The sequence below is a fragment of the Mustelus asterias genome, unplaced genomic scaffold (genome assembly GCF_964213995.1).
Source record: "Mustelus asterias unplaced genomic scaffold, sMusAst1.hap1.1 HAP1_SCAFFOLD_4631, whole genome shotgun sequence".
In the NCBI taxonomy this organism is placed as follows: domain Eukaryota; kingdom Metazoa; phylum Chordata; class Chondrichthyes; order Carcharhiniformes; family Triakidae; genus Mustelus; species Mustelus asterias.
In genome coordinates this window covers 1-15,731 of record NW_027594574.1, presented here as the reverse complement: position 1 = coordinate 15,731, position 15,731 = coordinate 1, and the positions used below count along the sequence as shown (strand labels likewise).

The window sequence follows — 15,731 nt, the reverse complement described above, 5'->3', positions numbered from 1 at the left end:
GAAGCTGCTGAAGAGGGAGGATGTCGAGGCGATCGGAGACGGACCCTGGCGGACTTTGTGTACTCCGGGGGGGTCGACACCAGCAAGTGGGAGGCCCAGGACCTCGGTGAGCAGATCAAAACCCACCCCCCTCTCCCGTCTGTCCCCCTCCCCCTCCCCCCCAATCTCGATCAGAAAGCTGTGTAACTCGCCCTTGAATATATTCAGTGAGCCGCAGCCCTCACTGGGGGGGGGGGGGGGGGGGGGGGGTGGAGTTCCACAGACTGACCACCCTCAGAGAAGAAATTCCTCCTCATCTCCCTCTTCAACGGGAGACCCCCTCATTCTGAAACTGTGCCCCCCCCCTCCCCCCCCCCACGAGAGGGGGAAACATCCTCTCAGTATCCACCCTGTCAAACCCCCCCCTCAGAATCTGAGATGTTTCAATAAGATCCCCTCTCATTCTTCTAAACTCCAATGGGTTCAGGCCCCGACCTGCTCAACCTTCTCCCCATCAGACAAACCCCCCCCCCCTTCACCCCAGGAATCGGCCCAGTGAACCTTCTCTGAACGGCCTCCGATGCAGGATGGGAGGGGGGTGGGGGGTGGGGGGAGGGGGGAGGGGGGAGGGGGGGGTGGAGAGGGAGATTGAGGTAGTGGGGGGGGCGGTGGGAAGAGACGCAGAGAGAGATGGGATTGGAGGAGACAGACAGGGAGTGAGGAAACTGGAGAATAACTTGGAAGGTGAAAAGTTACGGAACAATGTGTGAAAGAGGGTGCGGGGGGGGCGGTGGTGGCGAGCGTGAGGGGGGTGGGAGGGGGTGGAAGGGTGTGTGTGAGAGGGAGGGTGCGCGGGGGGGGCGGGTACGGGAGACAGCGCGAGAGGGAGGGGAGGGAGAGGGTGCGGGAGGGGAGGGAGAAGGTGCGAGAGGGGGTGGGAGGGTGCGCGAGGGGGTGGGGTGCGCAAGAGGGAGGGGAGGGAGGGAGCGCGAGAGGGAGGGGAGGGAGGGGAGGGAGCGCGAGATGGCGGGGGAAAGGTGGGTGTGTGCGGGGGGGGGGAAGAGCGAGGGTGGGTGAGAGATGAATTGGTGAACCTTATCGGGGTGGAACACTAAGTATTGAGGGTCATCTTGTTGCGACCCTCCCAGCGGCCCCACGGGGAGCCCTCACCGTGACTGTACAAACCTCCCCCACTTCCAATTGCCCCAGGTGATGGTTTGTCCTTCTGTTTCCTGTGTCTGTGTGTGTGTCTGTGTGTGTGTCTGTGTGTGTGTCTGTGTGTGTGTCTGTGTGTACGCAGGCGCGACCCGGAACATGCGGAGCGACTTCCTGCGTTGGCGCGGGGCCCGAATTGACCATTACGTCATCGAGATGAACAAACTGCTCATTCGCCTGGAGAAGGTGAGGGGGTGCGAGGGAGGGAGGTGGTGGGTTGCTTGCTGGGGAGGCAAGTGATGGCGAGACGGGGGGCAGAGAGAAGGGGGTGGGAATGCCCAGAAACAGAGAGCCTGAGCTGAAATTGTTGAGTCCGGAAGTCCGTGATGTCCCTCGCTGAAGGCTGGATGGGCGCAAAGTTCCTGCTGCTCCCACTGAGCCGCATTGGAACGGTGCCGCAGTGTGATGTCAGAGAGGGGAACGAGGTGGAGAGTTCAAAACGATGGGCGGCAAGGAGCTGGGGAGAGGGGAGATTGGGGTCTCGCTGTTGGACGGAGCAGAGGCGTTCGCTCAGCGGGCACCCAGTCTGAGTTTGTCCCCTTTCCCCACCAACGTAGAGGGGACCGCATTGCAAGCGGGGTGGATTAAACTGAAAGCAGGAAGCGTGAATCGCTCTCTCCGCAACGGGGAGTGTTTGGAGGTCTCGGATGGTGAAAAAGGGGAGTGGGTCTGTGCCAGGAATCCTATTCCCGTGCCCCCCACCATGCCCTGTCGATGGACAGTACATCCGATTAATGTTGTGGGATCAAGTGGTCTAATTGTCAACTCGGAGAGAAAAACATCCGAATGACATTGTGTATTTTTTGTGTCTTGTTTCTAGTTGACTGCGTTTGACAGAGCTTCCACTGACCCAGCGAGGAGGAAAGGTTGGTGCCATTCGCTGCTTTCTTCCCCCTCCCGCTTGTTTTACACTCGTTTTCTCCCCTTCTATAAGTGGACATCCCACGAACCGTGGGTGACCTTGCGCCCAGAGTACTTGAGCATACTCATGTTTGTCCTTTGAATAATACCTTATTTTTCTACTGGTCCCCAGCAATGAGAAACTGGCACTCTCCTCCTGGTCTCTCCCCAGATACCTGACTGGGAGACTTTTTGCTAGGCCAGGCTAAGAAGGAGCAATCTGGATTTATTCGGGAGTAAAGTTGATACAGAATCAACAATGAGCTGGTAAAGCTGCCATGGTGGGTGGCGATTGCAGTGCCTTGTCTGCACTGAGGGAATCTTCTCAGTATCCTGGGGCCGATCTTTACCCCTTAATAAACGCCACTAAAAATGGACGATTTGGGTAAGTTTCTCACCTCTGTGGGAGCTTGCCGTCCGTGAATCAGCTGCCGCGCTTTCTACTTCCTGTAGAATTTTCTCCCTCGTCCTTTCTCTGCTCTCATTCTGTCACTCCCCCTGGTTTTAAATGCTGTTCACTCTTTATAAACTTGGGCTGCTTGTTTAAATCGCTGTGCCGGCCCTGAACCTGTTGGCCTCTCCCTCTCCCGCAGCCCTGGAGAAGTCCGTTGTGACCTGGGTGAATGACCGAGACGTGCCGTGCTGCCCGGACTGCGGCGTCACCTTCAGCATCGCGCTGCGGCGTCATCACTGCCGCCTGTGCGGCTCCATCATGTGTCGGCGGTGCACCCACTTCCTCACCGTTCTCTTCGCCCGTAAGTAGCCCAGCGTCTCTGGCACGGCGGAAGGCCCGTCACCGAGGGGCAGGCCATGGATCTCTCCGTCTGTCACAACTCCTTGTCAAACGGACACCCTGGACGTTTGTGGAACGCGAGGTTTCACCCTCAGCGAGTCCCAGGTTGACACCATCCATCCTCGGCCCGCTCCTCCTCCCCGTTCAGCCCCCCCCCTCTCGAGCCTGTTACACAGGAACAGGAGGAGGCCATTCAGCCCCTCTATCGAGCCTGTTACACAGGAACAGGAGGAGGCCATTCAGCCCCTCTATCGAGCCTGTTACACAGGAACAGGAGGAGGCCATTCAGCCCCCTTCAAGCCTGTTACTCGGGAACAATAGGAGGCCATTCAGCCCCTCTTAAGCCTGTTACACAGGAACAGGAGGTGGCCGTTCAAACCCTCTCTCTCTCTCGAGCCTGTTACACAGGAACAGGAGGAGGCCATTCAGCCCCTCTATCGAGCCTGTTACACAGGAACAGGAGGAGGTCCATTCAGCCCCTCTTGAGCCTGTCATACAGGAACAGGAGGAGGTCCATTCAGCCCCTCTCGAGCCTGTTACACAGGAACAGGAGGAGGCCATTCAAACCCCCTCTTGAGCCTGTTATACAGGAACAGGAGGAGGCCATTCAGCCCATCTATTGAGCCTGTTTCACAGGAACAGGAGGAGGCCATTCAGCCCCTCTCGAGCCTGTTACACAGAAACAGGAGGAGGCCATTCAGCCCCTCTCCAGCCTGTTACACAGGAACAGGACGAGGCCATTCAGCCCCTCTGTTGCCTGATCTATCCAGTTCAATCGAATGTTTACTGTCACGCACCTTCCTGTGATTGGATAGAGAAGCTGACGAAAGCAGTGAGGGCCTCTGTGACGGCGGGAGGGAACTCGGGTGGTCCAGACCGAGGGGCCGGGACCCTGGAAAGCGGCCGCAGACTGAGCGTTTCCAGTGTGAGCTCGCTGCTGGAGGAGAAAGATGACGATCGGATCATGACCTGTCAGCATTGCAAAGGCATCCTGGAGCAGAGAGAGCGACGGCTGGAGGAGAAAGAGAGCTCACCGGTCATCCTGCAACTCTACACGGTTAGATACAGAGTAAAGCTCCCGCTACACTGTCCCCATCAAACACTCCCAGCACAGGTACAGCACGGGGTTAGATACAGAGTAAAGCTCCCTCTACACTCTCCCCCATCAAACACTCCCAGGACAGGTACAGCACGGGGTTAGATACAGAGTAAAGCTCCCTCTACACTCTCCCCCATCAAACACTCCCAGGACAGGTACAGCACGGGGTTAGATACAGAGTAAAGCTCCCTCTACACTGTCCCCATCAAACGAGTCCCAGGACAGGTACAGCACGGGGTTAGATACAGAGTAAAGCTCCCTCTACACTGTCCCCATCAAACACTCCCAGGACAGGTACAGCACGCGGTTAGATACAGAGTAAAGCTCCCTCTACACTGTCCCCATCAAACAGTCCCAGGACAGGTACAGCACGGGATTAGACACAGAGTAAAGCTCCCTCTACACTGTCCCCATCAAACACTCCCAGGACAGGTACAGCACGCGGTTAGATACAGAGTAAAGCTCCCTCTACACTGTCCCCATCAAACAGTCCCAGGACAGGTACAGCACGGGATTAGACACAGAGTAAAGCTCCCTCTACACTGTCCCCATCAAACACTCCCAGGACAGGTACAGCACGCGGTTAGATACAGAGTAAAGCTCCCTCTACACTGTTCCCATCAAACACTCCCAGGACAGGTACAGCACGCGGTTAGATACAGAGTAAAGCTCCCTCTACACCGTCCCCCATCAAACACTCCCAGGACAGGTACAGCACGGGGTTAGATACAGAGTAAAGCTCCCTCTACACTGTCCCCATCAAACACTCCCAGGACAGGTACAGCACGGGGTTAGATACAGAGTAAAGCTCCCTCTACACTGTCCCCATCAAACACTCCCAGGACAGGTACAGCACGGGGTTAGATACAGAGTAAAGCTCCCTCTACACTGTTCCCATCAAACACTCCCAGGACAGGTACAGCACGGGGTGAGATACAGAGTAAAGTTCCCTCTACACTGTCCCCATCAAACACTCCCAGGCCAGGTACAGCACGGGGTTAGATACAGAGTAAAGCTCCCTCTACACTGTCCCCATCAAACACTCCCAGGACAGGTTCAGCATGGTGTTGGGTACAGAGTAAAGCTCCCTCTACACTGTCCCCATCAAACACTCCCAGGACAGGTTCAGCATGGTGTTGGGTACAGAGTACAGTTAGTGCAGTGTAAAGCTGGGATCTCCTACTGATCCCAGGGGTTGTGGGGCCACGGGTTTGCAGTGTTTTTAACGGGCCTTGTTTGTTGCTGTTCGACCACAGAAGCTGCACTCCTGCAAGGCCAGTGTGGACAAGTTGGCTCCGGAGTACATGAAAATGGCCGATTCACTGAAGTAAGTCCCGGGATTGCCGGGGAGGTGGCTGGGCGGGAGGGTTGCGGGGGAGGTGGCTGGGCGGGAGGGTTGCGGGGGAGGTGGCTGGGCGGGAGGGTTGCGGGGGAGATGGCTGGGCGGGAGGGTTGCGGGGGAGGTGGCTGCGGGGGAGGGTTGCGGGGGAGGGTTGCGGGGGAGGGTTGCGGGGGAGGTGGCTGGGCGGGAGGGTTGCGGGGGAGGGTTGCGGGGGAGGGTTGCGGGGGGGGCGGCTGGGCGGGAGGGCTGCGGGGGAGGGTTCGGGGGGGTGGCTGGGCGGGAGGGTTGCGGGGGAGGTGGCTGGGCGGGAGGGTTGCGGGAGAGGTGGCTGGGCGGGAGGGTTGCGGGGGAGGGTTGCGGGGGGGTGGCTGGGCGGGAGGGTTGCGGGGGAGGTGGCTGGGCGGGAGGGTTGCGGGGGAGGTGGCTGGGCGGGAGGGTTGCGGGGGAGGTGGCTGGGCGGGAGGGTTGCGGGGGAGGGTTCGGGGGGGTGGCTGGGCGGGAGGGTTGCGGGGGAGGTGGCTGGGCGGGAGGGTTGCGGGGGAGGTGGCTGGGCGGGGGGGTTGCGGGGGAGGGTTGCGGGGGAGGTGGCTGGGCGGGAGGGTTGCGGGGGAGGGTTGCGGGGGAGGTGGCTGGGCGGGAGGGTTGCGGGGGAGGTGGCTGGGCGGGAGGGTTGCGGGGGAGGTGGCTGGGCGGGAGGGTTGCGGGGGAGGTGGCTGGGCGGGAGGGTTGCGGGAGAGGTGGCTGGGCGGGAGGGTTGCGGGGGAGGGTTGCGGGGGGGTGGCTGGGCGGGAGGGTTGCGGGGGAGGTGGCTGGGCGGGAGGGTTGCGGGGGAGGTGGCTGGGCGGGAGGGTTGCGGGGGAGGGTTCGGGGGGGTGGCTGGGCGGGAGGGTTGCGGGGGAGGTGGCTGGGCGGGAGGGTTGCGGGGGAGGGTTCGGGGGGGTGGCTGGGCGGGAGGGTTGCGGGGGAGGTGGCTGGGCGGGAGGGTTGCGGGGGAGGTGGCTGGGCGGGGGGGTTGCGGGGGAGGGTTGCGGGGGAGGTGGCTGGGCGGGAGGGTTGCGGGGGAGGGTTGCGGGGGAGGTGGCTGGGCGGGAGGGTTGCGGGGGAGGTGGCTGGGCGGGAGGGTTGCGGGGGAGGTGGCTGGGCGGGAGGGTTGCGGGGGGGTGGCTGGGCGGGAGGGTTGCGGGAGGGTTGCGGGGGGGTGGCTGGGCGGGAGGGTTGCGGGGGAGGGTTGCGGGGGGGAGGTGGCTGGGCGGGAGGGTTGCGGGGGGGTGGCTGGGCGGAAGGGTTGCGGGGGGTGGCTGGGCGGGAGGGTTGCGGGGGAGGGTTGCGGGGGAGGGTTGCGGGGGGGTGGCTGGGCGGGAGGGTTGCGGGGGGGTGGCTGGGCGGGAGGGTTGCGGGAGGGTTGCGGGGGAGGGTTGCGGGGGGGTGGCTGGGCGGGGGGTTGCAGGGGAGGGTTGCGGGGGTGGCTGGGCGGGAGGGTTGCGGGGGAGAGTTGCGGGGGAGGGTTGCGGGGGGGGTGTCTGGGCGGGAGGGTTGCGGGGGGGTGGCTGGGCGGGGGGGTGGCTGGGCGGGAGGGTTGCGGGTGCACAGTGCTGGCTGGAGATCACATAGGCCGTGCGCTAATCATTAAGTCCCTCTGAGCGGAACTGACAATTCATTGTTTACAGATTAAGCCTTTTCTCTGCTGAAAATGAATAGAAATTAGGGTCTTGAATCATCCCCGGGGATGTGGCCGGGCCCAGTATTTATTCCCCGTCCCTAATTGCCCCTTGAGAAGGTGGTGGGTGAGCCGCCATCTTGAACCCGCTGCAGTCCCGTGTGGTGTAGGTACACCCACAGCGCTGTTAGGGAGGGAGCTCCAGGATTTTGACCCAGTCACAGTGAAGGAACGGTCGATATATTTCCAAGTCGGGATGGTGTGTGTGTGTGTGGCAGGGGGGACTTGGAGGGGGAATTTGAAGGCGGTGGGTGTTCCCCATGGCGTCTGCTGCCCTTGTCCGTCGAGGGGGTAGAGGTGGTGGGTTTGGGCGGCGCTGTCGAAGGAGCCTTGGCGAGTCGCTGCGGTGCATCTTGTAGACGGTACACACTGCTGCCGCTGTGCGTCGGTGGTGGAGGGAGTGAATGTTGAGGGTGGGCGGTTAGCGTGTCGATCGAGCGGGGGGGGCTGCTTTGTCCCGGATGGTGTCGAGCTTCTCGAGTGTTGTTGGAGCCGCGCTCATCCAGGCGAGTGGGAGAGTATTCCATCACACTCCTGACTTGTGCCTTGTAGATGGTGGACAGGCTTTGGGAAGTGGGGAAGAGACCTCGGAGGCCATGTTGTGATGGGTGCTCCAGCTCAGTTCCATGTTGACACCCCCTCTCTCTAATAGTCATTTGGAACTAAGTTGAAACATTGATATTGATCAGGGTCTGTTCCACCAGCCCGGGAATGAGTCCTGTGCATTTAGCGATAAAGTTCTTGGGTTCTGCCAGTTCCCAGCCCTCTGCACGCTGATCCTAATTGTGATGTGCACCTGAGGGCCTGGCTTCATTCCCAATGCCAGAGATTCGAACCCACCACACACCCGGGTCAGTGCTGAGGGAGCGCCGCACTGCGGGAGGGTCAGGGCTGGGGGAGCGCCGCACTGTGGGAGGGTCAGTGCTGAGGGAGCGCCGCACTGTGGGAGGGTCAGTGCTGAGGGAGCGCCGCACTGTGGGAGGGTCAGTGCTGAGGGAGTGCCGCACTGCAGGAGGGTCAGTGCTGAGGAGCGCCGCACTGTGGTTGGGTCAGTGCTGAGGGAGTGCTGCACTGTGGGAGGGTCAGTGCTGAGGGAGCGTTGCACTGTGGGAGGGTCAGTGCTGAGGGAGCGCCGCACTGTGGGAGGGTCAGTGCTGAGGGAGCGCCGCACTGTGGGAGGGTCAGTGCTGAGGGAGCGCTGCACTGTGGGAGGGTCAGTGCTGAAGGAGTGCCGCACTGTGGGAGGGTCAGTGCTGAGGGAGCACCGCACTGCGGGAGGGTCAGTGCTGAAGGAGTGCCGCACTGTGGGAGCGTCAGTGCTGAGGGAGCACCGCACTGCGGGAGGGTCAGTGCTGAGGGAGCGCCGCACTGCGGGAGGGTCAGTGCTGAGGGAGCGCCGCACTGTAGGAGGGTCAGTGCTGAGGGAGTGCTGCACTGTGGGAGGGTCAGTGCTGAGGGAGCGCCGCACTGTGGGAGGGTCAGTGCTGAGGGAGCGTCGCACTGTGGGAGGGTCAGTGCTGAGGGAGCTCCGCACTGCGGGAGGGTCAGTGCTGAAGGAGTGCCGCACTGTGGGAGGGTCAGTGCTGAGGGAGCTCCGCACTGCGGGAGGGTCAGTGCTGAGGGAGCGCCGCACTGTGGGAGGGTCAGTGCTGAGGGGGCGCCGCACTGTGGGAGGGTCAGTGCTGAGGGAGCACCGCACTGTGGGAGGGTCAGTGCTGAGGGGGCGCCGCACTGTGGGAGGGTCAGTGCTGAGGGAGCGCCGCACTGCGGGAGGGTCAGTGCTGAGGGAGCGCCGCACTGTGGGAGGGTCAGTGCTGAGGGAGCGCCGCACTGTGGGAGGGTCAGTGCTGAGGGAGCGCCGCACTGCGGGAGGGTCAATATTTATCTCCCAGGCAAGATTTGCACGAAACATCATGTGATGTGGGTCTCTTTCTGATTGGCTGTTTGTGGGATCATGCTGTGCATGGATTGCCTTTGGAAGGTTCCTGCGCTTGAAGAGAAGCTGCTTCACTGGTGTGCCGAGCTTTGGGACGTCCTGAGTTGGGTGTGAGGCTGGGTGATTGGGTAAATGATGTTTGCTGTGGACTGTTTCAGTGCGGGCGAGAGTACCTATGGCCTGGAACGAGCATCTAACCTGCGGGTGGAGTTGATGAAGCTGTATGAACGCATCGATCTGCTCAGGTAGGTGCTCAAACCCCAGGCCTGAATGCTCAGCCTGTAGCACCCCCCCGCCACCCCCAACTCAGCCTGCGGCCCCCTCCCCCCGCCACCCCCAACTCAGCCTGCAGCCCCCTCCCTCTCCTCCCCCCCCCCCCCCCCCCCCTCCCTCAGCCTGTAGCCCCCCCGCCACCCCAACTCAGCTTGCGGCCCCCCCCCTCCCCAGCCTGCGTCCCCCGACCCCCTCCCTCAACCTGCGGCCCCCTGCCCCCCTCCCCTCCCCCAACCTGCGGCCCCCCTCCCCTCTCCCCCCTCGTGTGACTCTCTCTGCTTTTCTCCCACAGTAAGAGGATTGCCTCCCTGGGGGTGAGTGAGGATCCACAGCCGCACCCCAAAACTCTCCAGCTGCAGAGAATGATTCGATTGTCAGCGACCCAGTTCCTGCAGGTGAGTTACCCGAGCGGCAGCGGGAACTCTCCCTGCCTGACTCTGCCGCTCAGAAGCTTCCTCCGGCACTCTTTCCCCTACCCACCCCTCCCATCACTTTCTCTGTCTCGCTCTCTCCTTCCCCTTCTCTCACATGTGCTCTTTGTCTCTCGCGCACGCAGGCTCTCTCTCTCCGTCTCTGTCTCTCGCTCTCTCTCTCTGCCATGTTATTCATAGTCTCTCTCTCTATCTTTCGCACACGCTCTCTCTCTCTCTCTCTCTCGCACAAGCGCTCTCTCTCTCTCTCTCCCTCTCTCTGCTCTCGAGTGCTCTCTCTCTCTCTCTCTCTCCGTCTCTCTGCCTCTCGAGTGCTCTCTCTCTCTCTCTCTCTCCGTCTCTCTGCCTCTCGAGTGCTCTCTCTCTCCGTCTCTGCCTCTTGTGCCGTGTTATTCAGTCTCTCTCTCTCTCTCTCTCTGTTCCGCAGGAGAAGTTATTGGGTTTGACCTCTCTGCCCACCCTGGAGAAGTTTGAGGAACTGAAGGCGAGGCGGGCGCAGAGGGAGGCTGAGCTCTGGAAAGGGAACCAGGTTGGTGTTTTCCCCCTTCCTGGCGAGGCAGTTGGCCACTAAACCTGTGCTGGATTCCCCAATCCCCGGGACTGCGACATTGCAACCTCAGCCAGCAGAAACCTCTCTCGATTCCTCTCCCTCCAACCCTCGAGCACTCACACCGACACTGCGAACAGGCCATTCGGCCCCTCTGCTTCATGTTAGTGATTCTACCCCCGCAATGGCCGCCTCCTTCAATTCCCCCCAGATCCTTCTATTCCTCTCTCCCTGGTGTGTTTATCCAGCTTCCCCCGTCTTAAACACATCGACACGATTCACCTCAACCACTCGCTGTGGGAGCGACTTCCACACTCTCCCCACTCTCTGGGTGAAGAACTTTCACCTCAATTCACACCCCCCCCCCCCCCCTCACGATTCCCCCCCTCACAGATACACACGCACGATTCCCCCTCCCTCACAGATACACACGCACGATTCCCCCTCCCTCACAGATACACACGCACGATTCCCCCCCCCCCCCCCCCCCCCCCACCCACCCCACAGACACACACAGGACCCATCTCCCCTCCCCCCACCAAGTGTTCTCTTTTCTAGGGAATATAGCTCCGGCCTGTTCAGTGTCTCCTGCTAATATGATCCTGCACCCAGTGTAAACCTAACTCTGCTGTGTTTTTAAACAATCACTCAATTGTACTTCTCAGTTAGGGCACTTGAGAGTTACAAGTTAGCCAGGAAGGACCTAAAGAGAGAGCTAAGAAGAGCCAGGAGGGGACATGAGAAGTCTTTGGCCAGGTAGGATCAAGGAAAACCCTAAAACTTTCTATAGGTATGTCAGCAGTAACAGAATGACTCGGGTAAGATTAGGGCCAGTCAAGGACAGTAGTGGGAAGTTGTGCGTGGAGTCCGAAGAGATAGGAGAGGCGCTAAATGAATATTTTTCGTCAGTATTCACACAGGAAAAAGACAATGTTGTCGAGGAGAATACTGAGATGCAGGCTATTGGACTAGACGGGATTGAGGTTCATAAGGAGGAGGTGTTAGCAATTCTGGAAAGTGTGAAAATCGATAAGTCCCCTGGGCCGGATGGGATTTATCCCAGGATTCTCTGGGAGGCTAGGGAGGAGATTGCAGAGCCTTTGGCTTTGATCTTTGTGTCGTCATTGTCTACAGGAACAGTGCCAGAAGACTGGAGGATAGCAAATGTCCCCTTGTTCAAGAAGGGGAGTAGAGACAACCCTGGTAATTATAGACCAGTGATCCTTACTTCTGTTGTGGGCAAAGTTTTGGGAAGGACTAGAAGAGATAGGATTTATAATCATCTAGAAAGGAACAATTTGATTAGGGATAGTCAGCACGGTTTTGTGAAGGGTAGGTCGTGCCTCACAAACCTTATTAAATTCTTTGAGAAGGTGACCAAAGAGGTGGATAAAGGTAAAGCAGTTGATGTGGAGTATATGGATTTCAGTAAAGCGTTTGATAAGGTTCCCCATGGTAAGCCATTGCAGAAGATACGGAGGCATGGGATTGAGGGTGATTTAGTGGTTTGGATCAGGAATTGGCTAGTTGTAAGAAGGCAGAGGGTGGTGGTTGATGGGAAATGTTCATCCTGGAGTTCAGTTACTAGTGGTGTACCGCAAGGATCTGTTTTGGGGCCACTGCCATTTGTCATTTTTATAAATGATGTGGATGAAGGCGTAGAAGGATGGGTTAATAAATTTGCGGATGACACTAAAGTCGGTGGAGTTGTGGACAGTGCGGAAGGATGTTGCAGGTTACAGAGGGACATAGATAAGCTGCAGAGCTGGGCTGAGAGGTGGCAAATGGAGTTTAATGCGGAAAAGTGTGAGGTGATTCACTTTGGAAGGAGTAACAGGAATACAGAGTACTGGGCTAATGGTAAGATACTTGGTAGTGTGGATGAGCAGAGAGATCTCGGTGTCCATGTGCATAGATCCCTGAAAGTTGGCACCCAGGTTGATAGGGTTGTTAAGAAGGCGTACGGTGTGTTAGCTTTTATTGGTAGAGGGATTGAGTTTCGGAGCCATGAGGTCATGTTGCAACTGTACAAAACTCTGGTGCGGCCGCACTTGGAGTATTGCGTACAGTTCTGGTCACCGCATTATAGGAAAGATGTGGAAGCATTGGAAAGGGTGCAGAGGAGATTTACTAGGATGTTGCATGGTATGGTGGGAAGGTCTTATGAGGAAAGGCTGAGGGACTTGAGGCTGTTTTCGTTAGAGAGAAGAAGGTTAAGAGGTGATTTAATAGAGGCATACGAGATGATCAGAGGATTAGATAGGGTGGACAGTGAGAGCCTTTTTTCCTCAGATGGTGATGGCTAGCATGAGGGGACATAGCTTTAAATTGAGGGGTGATAGATATAGGACAGATGAGAGAGGAAGGTTCTTTACTCAGAGAGTAGTAAGGGCGTGGAATGCCCTGCCTGCAGCAGTAGTGGACTCGTCAACATTAAGAGCATTCAAATGGTTATTGGATAAACATATGGATGATATTGGAATAGTGTAGATTAGAGGGGCTTTAGATTGGTTCCACTGGTCGGCGCAACATCGAGGGCCGAAGGGCCTGTACTGCGCTGTAATGTTCTTGTGTAGCACAGGAATGAGGAGCAGGAGGAGGCCACTCGGCCCCTTGAGCCTGCTGTCCCGTTCAATAAGTCCATGTCTGATCTGATTGTACCCTCGACCCCACATTCCCGCCAACCCCCCGATAATGTTTCACCCCCTTGTTAATCCAGAATCTATCCACCTCTCCTTCAAAAGATTCCAAGACTCTGCTTCCCCCGCCGTCCGAGGAAGAGAGTTCCAGAGACTCAGCCCCCTCTGAGAGAAATCATTTCTCCTCATCTCCGTCTGCACTGGGCGACTCCCCACCCCCCCCCACACCGAGTTCTAGATTCTCCCACAAGAGGATACATCCTCTCCACATCCAACCTGTCAAGAAACCCCCTCAGGATCTGAAAGGTTTGGATCGAGTCGCCTCTTACTCTTCTAAACTGCAGCGGGTACAAGCCTAACCTGTCCGACCTTTCCTCATCAGACAACCCACCCATTCCAGGGATGAGTCTGGGAAACCTTCTCTGAACCACTCCCAACACATTCACATCCTTCCTTAAATAAGGAGACCCCGTACTGTACACAATACTCCAGATGTGGTCTCACCGACACCCTGTACAGCTGAAGCATAACCTCCATACTTTTATATTCAATTCCCCTCACAATGAACGATAATGTTCTATTAGCTTTCCTAATCACTTGCTGTCCCTGCATGCCAGCCTTCTGAGTTTCATGCACCAGGACACCCAGATCCCTCTGCACCTCAGAGCTCTACAATGTCTCTCCGTTTGGATAATAAGTTGATTTTTTTGGTCCTTTGAAATGTGCTCCACAAAGCGTGCAGCGACAGCGAGTGATGAGGAAAACAAGTGGGAATGTTGTCCTTTATCGCGAGGGGGGGGTGGAGTATAAAAGTCAGGGAGTTGGTGTTTCTGCAGCTGGAGCACTGCGAACAGTTCTGGTCTCCTCACCCTCACTGAAGGATCTACTCTCATCGGAGGCCGTTCAGAGAAGGTTCACTGGGCCGATTCCTGGGGTGAAGGGGGGGGGGGTTTTGTCTTATGAGGAGAAGGTTGAGCAGGTCGGGGCCTGAACCCATTGGAGTTTAGAAGAATGAGAGGGGATCTTATTGAAACAGCTCAGATTCTGAGGGGGGGTTTTGACAGGGTGGATGCTGAGAGGATGTTTCCCCCCCTCTTGGAGGGGGGGGGGGGGGGCACAGTTTCAGAATGGGGGGGTCTCCCACTGAAGACGGAGGTGAGGAGGAATTTCTTCTCTGTCAGTGTGTGGAATTCCCCCCACTGTGGGAGGGTCAGTGCTGAGGGAGCGCCGCACTGTGGGAGGGTCAGTGCTGAGGGAGCGCCGCACTGTGGGAGGGTCAGTGCTGAGGGAGCGCCGCACTGTGGGAGGGTCAGTGCTGAGGGAGCGCCGCACTGTGGGAGGGTCAGTGCTGAGGGAGCGCCGCACTGTGGGAGGGTCAGTGCTGAGGGAGCGGCGCACTGTGGGAGGGTCAGTGCTGGGGATCTTCCGGTATGAAGCATCGACCCTTAGGCCCCTTTCTGCCCCCTCTGTGTCCGAATCCACGGCCAGAATCCTCTGGTGTCCTGGGGCTAGGTTCAATCCTCAGACCCACTGATCCCTTGCTGCCGGTTACCACGTTACTGTTTGCTGGGATCTTGCTGTGCATCAGTCGGCACTCCCCACATTGGAATAATGGGTGAATGAAAAGATAAAAATCCCTCGCCCCTCGGCTCATCCGGAAATGTTTAACGCTGGACTTTATTTGGGTTGTGTGTGTTTTTTGTTTGAGGTTCGGGATTCGGGGCCTTCACCGCAGGCCCGGCCTAGCCAGGAGGCCGTAATCCGGGACAGTGGGTGGCTGGCCTCCTCCTGCTCCTTGGCCGGGCAGCTGGACGACCCCTTGCTGGAGCAGATTGCCAACATCCAGTCCTTCCTGGCCCAGGCCCGGCAGGCCGGCAGGAGCAGCGAGGCCCGCACCCTGGAGGAGAACCTGCGGCAGCTGGAGGAAGAGTGGGAGATTCGCGAGGAGCAGGAGGCCGGGAGGAGGGAGGCCCCCGCAGCCCAGCCCAACCCTGCCGTCAACGGCGCTGTCCCCCGCCCCTCAGGACTCAACCCCTTCGAGGGCCCGGACCAGGCCGCCAACCCTTTCGAGGAGGAGGAGGAGAGGGGGGCCGACGGTCAGGTCTTCAGCAACCCTTTCGAGGAGGGCGAGCTGCCCTCTGGAGGACTCAACCCCTTCGAGTGTGAGGAGGAGGAGGAGGCGATTGAGGAAGAGTTGCTACAGCAGCAGATTGACAACATCAAGGCTTATGTCTTTGACGCCAAGCAGGCGGGCCGGATGGACGAGGTGGCCAGCCTGCTGGACAACCTAACCGAGCTGCGCCGAGCCTTGGAGGCCACTCGGAGCCGGCACCAAGCACTTTGACCCTGCCGCACCCCTACCCCGCTCCCCCCTTCCCAAAACTGGACACCGTCCAAAACAAACCGCCCCCCCCCCCCCACTCGCACCCCCACTGTCCCAGCAAACCTCTTCCTCTCCAAATAATCCTCCTGCTGAAGGCCAGACAGGCTTGTCGACTGCCTGAGGCAGCGCAGGCCGCATCGAGCCTCTGGTTCACTCGCCGCTCTGCGGAAGGACCGGGTGACCCTCAAACCGAGGCTTCAGAAGTCTGTGCGTCTCCCTCTCTCATACAGTTGCAATCCCACCCCCACCCCTTTCCAGGCCTCTCACCCTCCCCCCCCCCCCCCCCCCCCCCCCCCCTTTCCAGGCCTCTCACCCCCCCCCCCCCCCCCCCCCTCCCTCAGAGGGTGACACCCGCTCACTGTGTGTGCCGGACAGTGGGGGGAGTTGGGGAGCTGGAAGGTTATGTGCTTTCCTCTGCTGTTGAGTGTGGGGTGGGTGAGGGGGCGATTTTCCTCTGTGCTGGCCCTGGTGTTGTCA

The 15,731-nt window shown here is 58.9% G+C and overlaps 1 protein-coding gene across 1 annotated transcript; it reads left to right on the top strand.

The window, feature by feature from the left end:
- Positions 1–21: 21 nt before the first annotated feature.
- Positions 22–15,432, top strand: rbsn (rabenosyn, RAB effector; the record flags this gene model as incomplete). The annotated part of the gene is made up of 10 exons (XM_078208851.1): positions 22–106; positions 1,280–1,380; positions 2,015–2,060; positions 2,688–2,849; positions 3,703–3,944; positions 5,243–5,313; positions 9,140–9,226; positions 9,547–9,649; positions 10,113–10,214; positions 14,580–15,432. Coding segments are annotated over 10 exons (1,635 nt in total), but the record flags the coding sequence as incomplete, so codon positions are not given.
- Between the last annotated feature and the right edge of the window lie 299 nt (positions 15,433–15,731).